Genomic DNA, 8,609 nt, shown 5'->3' with positions numbered 1-8,609 from the left:
GCAGGAATTCTCCTCCGAGAAAGCTCGAAACTCAGGTCTTAAATCCTCAGAAGGGATTTCCATCTTGCTATATGTTGATATCACTGATGATACACTCCCACAAGCAAACTATTAGTTCGTTCATGCCCCAAAAGTTCCGTAAGTACCTACTATGTATGCACAGCACTGTATTAGGATCAGTGGATTAATCATGGTCTAGAACAGGAAAGGAAATACACAGCAAGCACACTGTAATTCTCCTATACTTTGCCTTAAAACAGACACCCATCTTCTCCAAAGCCTGGATGTGGTCTCCAAATCCATCTCCACATAGGGCTCTAGGCAGTCATCTCAATCAAACAGAACTGACATCCACAGTAACCCTGTTTGCAATCTTCGCACTAGAACATTGCCCACGCTGAGAGAATATGGAGACAGCAAAAGCCCAAGCAATGGTCAGCCGTTGTGGAATAAGGTGGGGAATTTGCATACAGCCCACAGCTGGTGGGGTGACACTACAGGCTGAGAGCATGAGCAGTAGTGCCAAGGAAGCTAAGAGCACAGATCCTGCTCTGTGACCTCCGGCAAATCACTTCACCTCTCTGAGCCCCAGTTCTCATTCAGAAAATGGGGCTGGTGATAACAATACCTACATCACGGGGGTTATGATGATGAGTAAATGATGTGATATCATGTAAAATACTTAACAATGCCCGTCTTAGAGCAAGCTGTTTGCTTTTATTTATTAAATATGGGCTGTATTTGGGTAAAGAAGAATGAAAAACAATACCCTATTTCAAATTACTCAGTAAAAGAACATCGTGTACATTTGATAAGATGAAAATATTTTAGGCCCATGTTCCAGAACTAGAGTTATCTTGCTTCTACTGGAGACGTGCTTGTTAAACCTCACAGAGCCCGTCCCCAGGAGCTACCCCACAAAGGTGTGATCAGCACATAGATGCCTTAGCTGAGGTGCTGCCCCCCCAAGAAACACACCCCTCCTACAGAGCAAAGTATAGAATGCTGTGTGTTCTCCCCAGATGCTGTGAGGTACCTAAAAGGCACATATCCTTTGGTTTACAAAAGGGGATTCTCACCCAGCACATGAAACACTTCAACAGGAGCTGAGTCCAGAAATCCTTGAGAATGCCAGGCATACTCTGCCCCTGTTCAGTCATCTTCATTGGATGATATTTACCATCATTATATTACAAACATGATGTAAGTCCTGTGTAGATGTGCAGGAAATACAGAGAAGGCAAAGATGAAAAGCATTCATAGTTCTACCACCTGGGGAGAAAAAAATGAACACTATGGTATTTATCCATCTGCATTTTTCTCTTCTGCATTAAAATTTTTAATGGGATTTTTAATTAATTTCTACTTGAATGTTCTCTCGCTCTCTCTGTCTGTCTCTCTCTCTCTCTGTGTGTGTGTGTGTGTGTATCTCCTAGTTTATCATTACCAGTTCAAGATCCAGTTCATCAACGAAATTGAGAAACCAGTAGAACCAACTTTTACCATGTCGCTACTCGGAACCAAAGAGGAAATGCAGAAGATCCCCATCACTCTGTGAGTATGAGGTGGAGCCGGTCTGTGGTGGGACGTGCTGATTGTTCTCACAGGGTCTGGATGGACTGTGCTTCTCCATGGTCAGCTCAGACACAACTCAGTGCCCATCTCTCCCAAGGGGGATGATGTCAATAGCAGAAGGGCACCTGGCTGTCTTTCGGTGTTGGGATCCTTCCATGTCTTCGAGATTAGAGAGTAAAGTTGATAAAGATACTTCAGAATCTGCATTTAAATCTTGCTCTTAATTGGTGTGCCCTTTTTATACATGGTTTATCAACAACTGTCATGTAGCATTGTTTTAACAGAAGTTCCTATTTATATTGTGGTGGAACATTACTGGGGAAAGAGCCTGGTGTGGGTGTGCTGTGTCAATCACACCTACGGAGAACTGCACCAGCCCCACTGGCTCCTCGTAGGCTTCTTCCTAGAAGATAAGAGGGAAGAGCCTAAGCCAAAGGAAGTTTACTACTGGGTCATCGGAAATGTCATGACACATATTTGCATAGGAAAACTTAGAAAAATATGTCATGATTTTCCCAATGCCCTAATAGGTTTATGATGGTAGGACTTCTCAGAAACTTTCCAACATGCTAACACAGAAAACGTTACGGCTTTCTCAGTTTTATTGTCTGGAACCCCTTTTTATCTAGGCACACCTATTGCTGTCTCTATTAATAGCCTGTCAAGCCCCAGTTTGAAAAATGCAACCAAAATACCATCTCAAGTCAGCCGGGCAAAGCTAACTCATCCTGAAAGTGTGTGAGCATATGCTGTTCCAACCAAACTGACCAGGTCTGCTTTCCTCTGTATCTTCAAGGGGCGGAGGAATCACTAGTAATAAAACCTACTCCTTTCTTATCACGTTGGATTCGGACATCGGCGAGCTGGTCATGATCAAGTTCAAGTGGGAAAACAGTGCGGTGTGGGCCAACGTCTGGAACACCGTCCAGACCATCATCCCATGGAGCATGGGGCCCCACTACTCGGGCCTTGTCCTGACGACCATCAGAGTCAAAGCAGGAGAGACTCAGCAAAGGTGACAGCCGCTTCAACCACCTCATGTCTATTAAGCACCTACATGGGCCAGGCAGTTTGGCAACTTAATACATTTATCACATGACTAGGCATCATTCTAGCCTAATGATGGCGTGTGGCTATTCAGAGGGGTGACGTGACCATCCCGAATTCACAGCGCCCTAGGCAGAAGGATGAAGATTTGTACTTGGGGACTTCTGACTTCCACCCCAGCCCCTTCCCACTGGTCACGGTAAACAGTCACCTGTCTGGAGTTTGAGAACCACCTCAACAGCCCATTTCTCAAACCTCGATGTGAAATGAATCAGGTGGTGTCAGGGTGCTGGCCCAGTGTACTACTGACAGATGGGACATTTCTCTTTCATTGTTTACCCAGAGAAATGCTTTTTAATAGATCAAATTTCAAAAACTTTAATTTCCTTTTTTTTTGGGGGGGGAGAGCTTTTTGCTATAGGGTGCGTGTGCTCTCCAGAAAGACAAGAGAGAGACAGAGAGACAGAGAGCGAGAAATCACCCCCCCCAGGGGGGGATGGCCACACCACAATCCCTTCTCCTCCATTCTCCTCTCAGAATCTTGGGCATGCACACTTGCCTGGCATGAGTTTAAGCCACCGGGTCCAGGACTCAAACCACAGTCAATTATATGGGAGTCCAGCAACATAGCCATTACACCAGCTGCTAGTCCCTCAATTGCCTTCTTTCTGTGGTGGTGCCTTTCAAATCTTAGATGCCAGAGAATCGCAGGAAGCGTATTAAGTACACAGAATTCCCAGATCCAACTACAGAGCTTCCGACTCACTGTGGTCTTAGGAAGGGACTCGGGATGCAGGTGTTTTAATAAAAGCCCTAAGAAATTCTGGTGTGGACCAATGGACTGCCTAGATGTACAGCTCTGTTGATTTAACATCTCCCCTGGCCTCAACGCCCCCGGGGACAAGCAGGGTGTAAGGAAAAGGAACGATGGCCCAGTTGCTTCTGTAGTCTTCTCAGCAGAGGGAAGGGATGCCCAACATGGTTTGCCATGGCAGCCACGCCTTCCCACAGTGCTCCAGTTCCCCATGGCAGGACAGTTCTGTGCTTCCCAGGCCCTTTCCCACATCAGCCCTTCTACATCCGCACCTGTCTTCCCTCTCCCACCTTCCTTTGTTGGGAAGCCCGTTGGCTTGTCCTCAGGAGAGAAGGAAAAAGAGCAGGTTTCTAACCTCTGCACTATACTCACCCCTCACCCCTCAGGCTCACCGCCAGGAGCTGGCCTATGGCAGATCTATGCCCCCTTGTGTCCCCTATACAACCCCCTTCTGAGGTTTTATCTCTTTAGGATGCAAAAATCCTGGCGATGACAAAGAGCCTACTCTGTAGTCTGCCAACAGATTTCTCCTCACTGTACTGCTTCTCTCCTTGTACACACTCAGTTATTCTTACGTGGCTTTTTGACCCTTTAGAAGAGCACTACCCCTCCCCACATTTGCTCACATAAGGGGAATTCCTCAGTTAAGGGACAACTCTTTGTGTACTGGCCTAAAAGGTTGTACATAAGACATTACCTCCTCACTGGTGTATACCCACATGGTCCTAAGGAAAGAGAAGGGAGAAGAGGCTGGCTCCCACTCAGCTCCCAGGCATGTAGGCATTGTATTAGGTGCTCCATAGCTTTGATCTAATATAATCTTTCCCATGGGGACCAGCAGTTGGTGTAATGGCTATGTTGTTGGACTCCCATGTAGTCGACTGTGGTTCGAGTCCTGGACCCGGTGACTTAAACTCACGCCAGGTACGTGTGCATGCATGCCCAAAATCCCAAGAGGAGAATAGAGAAGGGATTGCAGTATGGCCATCCTTTCTGGGAGTGATTTCTTGCTTTCTGTCTCTGTCTTTCTGGTGAGTGCACATGCTCTGTAGCAAAAACCTCTCCACAAAGAAAAAAATAATAAAAATCAATCAATCAATAAATAATCTTTCCCATGACCCTGAAATGGGTAGCACTAGCTGTGCAGCCTGAGACTCACAGTTTCCCCACCTGGGGGCAGTGCTAAAAATTGCCCCAGCCCAGATCTGACTTCTGATATAGCACCCCTTTGTTGCCCAGGTAAGTTTCCAGCAGTTCCTTCCTCTGTTAGTCTTTACCCTGTTCTCTGACTCTCTTTAACAGTGCTGGACATTTACATACGTGTGCATCAAACCTTCCTTCCTCAGGGCTGTAAAAGGTACATGCAAAAAAAGGGTGAGGGGTTATAGGGCCCATAGGTTTTAAGTTGAAAATATAATAATCATCTGAGTTGTGGCTCTTGGAAGAAAGAAACTCCATGTTCTAATTAAAAAGGCAAAATGAACTGGGACCAGCAAATGGTGCATCAGTTACATCACTGGACTCCCACATGGCCAACCACAGTTCAAGTCCCAAACCCGGCAGCTTGAAACTCATGCCAGGTACAAGTGCATGCATGCCCAAGCTCCTGGGAGGAGAATGGAGAAGGGATTGCAGTGTGGCCATCACCCTGGGTGATGATTTCTCTTCCCCTCTCACTGTCTTTGTGTTTCTCTCTCTCTGGCAAGCACATACACCATAAGACAAAAAATCTCTTAAAAAAAAAAAAAAGAGAAAGAAAGAAAAAGAAAACAAGATGAATTAATGGTGTGCTCCATCCCAGAGTCTCTCATACTTGAATGTGAGTACAGACCATCCGGGTGATGTTAACCTGCAGGCTCTGCTGCAGGTCTGGAGCGGGGCCTGCGATTCTGCATTTCTAACAAATTGCCAGGAGATACTGTTGCTGCTGACTCACAGAGCACATTCTGACTAGCAGGAGTTTAGCTTTACATCGTCGAGGAAGTCTATGGAGAGAGTTCAGGGTGGTGTGGTTGGGGCCATGCTGTGCAGGCTTTGAGGAGGTCAAGAGGCATCCCAGGGAGACAGGCAGTGAGCAAAGCCATTGTAGGCAGAATCAGATGGACCCCTGCATAGCCAGCCCTAAACTCACATTGCAACTTCACTGCTTACCCTCTGTGTAGGCTCAGACAGTAACTTCGCTTCTTTCAGACTCAGTTCTCTAGTAATACATGGGAATCATACATGCATTTCATGAGATTAATAACTACCAGTTTTTAGTATCTTTTGCACGCCAAAATCCCAGAGCCAAGATGTCAAACACTAAACTCATACTTTTATCTCTCTGTTACGTGCAAGGGGAAAAAGTAGGTGAAGTAACTTGTTTTATAGAATTCCACGTGAGGTTTCTTTCCCCAAAGCACAAAACCAGGGGTGAGCAGGCTTGTGCAGCAAGACAAAAGTCACTGGCTAAAGAGAATGATAAGATGTTCCGTTTCCCAAATAATTGCATAAATGCAAAACAAAAGTCAATGAGATTATCACTGGCTACCCATTAGTTTGGCAGGATATTATCCAGAGTTAGTGACAGCGTGGAGAAATGGACGTTCTCACATTTTCACATTCTCTGTCCATTACAGACATTTTGCAGAGGTTTTCATTCACTAGCTAACAATTGGTGAGTCCTTACACTGTGCCAGGCACTGCGTGAGCACCAGGTATACAGCAGTGAGCAGAACAAAATGCTACTATTATCAAAACTTTAAACAGATGTGGGGCCAGCAGATGGCATGGTGGTTAGGGCGCTGGACTCCAACATGGCCGACCGTAGTTCAAGTCCCAGACCTGGCAACTTGCTTTCTGGTTTTCTCTCTCACTTTCACTCTTGCTCTGTCCCTCTCTGGTCAAATTAAAATAAATAAATAAATCTAACTAAAATAATTCTTTTAAAAAAATGTTTTTAATTTTCAATAGATGTGATAACTTGGGACCCAGAATTTTACTTCTAGGTGTCTATAATATTTCCAAAATATTTGTGTACATACTCAAAATGTCCTCAAAGGATAGATGTGTACAAAAATGTGTGTGGCAGTACTATTTGTAGATAACAAACTAATGGGGAAACCTCAGAGCCCATCAATAGGAAATGATAAATCATGTGGTACATCCATACACTAGGGTATCCTACAATGGATGAAAAGGAATGAAACAGACTTGTATGTATTGACAAGGACAGGTCTCCAAGAACATTACTGAGGGACAAGGGAAGTTTGCAGGAAAATACATACAGTATAACTCCACTTGCTTAAGAAAAAAAACTGTGTGTAGGTACATCGACATATATTTAAATGCCTAAGAATAGATCTAGAAAGACATAAATCAAAACCATGCAAGTAGGGAGGAGCATGGTGGTAGAGAAATGTGATAAGGGGACGGGTCTTTAACATTTGGCTTCACATATTTCTTTACCATTTGAATTTTTCAAGAATGCATTCATAAATTACTCATAACCCTTTATTAATTTAAAACATCTGATTTAGTAAAGATTTGACCTTAGATGTAATCGAAAAGAAAAGGAAGCCATAAACTGGAATTCCCTGTGTATATGTGCGGATCTATATTTTAACAGATGCAGTTGAAGCTAGTAACACAAAATGGCATTCAGGCCAAGCGAATGGTCAAAGCAGTCTAGCAGATGGTTTCTGAGAGAGACCCCAAACACGTAGTAGCTTCTGCTTTCTCCAGACATTTGCACCAATAAGAGGAAGAGGCATGACTCACAGGGCTGAGCTCGGCAGAGGCTGATGACAAGTGGCTTCATATCAAGACTTTTCAGAACAGCACTGACAAACTGGAGCTCATCCAAAGAAGAAAGTAGGGGAAGTCAGCCTGCCTGGGAGGAGCAGTTGAGGAACTGTGAATGTGTGTCCAGAAGTCAGGGCAGTGTAGACAAAGAATACAATGACAGAAAGTCACCCTTGACTCTTTGATGAGCTGGTATAAGGAAGAACAAAAGGAAGTTACCCTAGGACTGGAAGTTCTTTTTCTTTTTAATTGTTTTACTTAATTTTATTCATTGTCATTTTTATTTTATTGTTTTGAAGTTGACCAGAGAGAGACAGAGACAGAGAAGGAAAGTGAAAAGCAAGCTGCCAGGTCTGAGACTCGAACCACAGTCAGCTATGTGGGAATCTAGCCACTTTAACCACCACACCACCTGCCAGACCCAAGGACTATCAGTTCTTATAGAACTTACTCATCCCAGTGCAGAGCCCCAGGAAGCCTTCCATCATTACTTTCACTGACTTGGGTTTTGTTTTCCCCTAAAGTTAGAAAAAAAATATTTGCAAACGTAAGAATCGAATTTTAAAAAATACATCATGCACCTTGCATCAATCGAGTTGCATTTGATGAAGAATGAGATGCTTGAATAAGCTCTCTCTAAAACTTAATGCTGTGTTTGCTTTGTGTTTTCTATTCAGAATGACATTTTGCTCAGAAAACATGGATGATCCACAACTTCACCCAACCCAGGAGAAAATCTTTGTGAAATGTAAACTCTAAAAAATTAAAGTGAAAGATCAGATGAGATTTAATGAAGATACAGTGTAAAGAATAAATGAATCTTATTCCTTATTTGGAATGGTTGCCTTATTTAGAAACCAGTCACATAAAAAACTGCATAAATTTCAAAGTTCAGATTTAAAGGGGAGTATGATTTCACTATTATAAACTAAGTGTTTAAAGCCTATATTATACAACTAATTTCAAGTACTAGTACAATTAAAATTTTTCCTATTTTATCTCTAGTTAAATGTTAACATATGCAGGGGCCAGCAGATGGCATAGTGATTATGTTGCTGGATTCCCACATGGCTGACCCGGTTTGAGTCCCAGACTCAGTGGCTTGAAAATCATGCTGGGCACGTGTGTGTGTGTTCCTAAGATCCCAGGAAGAGAGAAGATTGAGGTGTGACGATCCCCTATGGGAGGTGATTTCTCACTTTCCCTCTCACTTTCTCTGTCTCTTTCTCTCTCCCGCAAGCACATGCCCTCTAGGGCAAAAACCTCTAAAAAATAATAATAAATAAAATAAAGAAAAAAAATAAATGTTAATACATGTAAATACTACAAATATAAGAGCCATTGTAGATCTGTTGTTCTAATTTAGTGTCATTTACAACTTAGTTAAATT

The 8,609-nt window shown here is 43.4% G+C and overlaps 1 protein-coding gene across 1 annotated transcript in view; it reads left to right on the top strand.

The window, feature by feature from the left end:
- Window positions 1–8,050, top strand: part of LIPC (lipase C, hepatic type) — a gene marked incomplete in the record, with an annotated part of 38,363 nt that extends 30,313 nt beyond the window's left edge. Inside the window, 3 exon segments of the mRNA XM_027765980.1 lie at window positions 1,437–1,554; window positions 2,372–2,590; window positions 7,897–8,050. Coding sequence (XP_027621781.1) covers window positions 1,437–1,554; window positions 2,372–2,590; window positions 7,897–7,978 — 419 coding nt within the window.
- Between the last annotated feature and the right edge of the window lie 559 nt (window positions 8,051–8,609).

The sequence above is a fragment of the Tupaia chinensis genome, unplaced genomic scaffold (genome assembly GCF_000334495.1).
Source record: "Tupaia chinensis unplaced genomic scaffold, TupChi_1.0 Scaffold000063_1, whole genome shotgun sequence".
Classification (NCBI taxonomy): Eukaryota; Metazoa; Chordata; class Mammalia; order Scandentia; family Tupaiidae; genus Tupaia; species Tupaia belangeri.
This window is presented reverse-complemented; position numbering and strand designations above follow the sequence as displayed.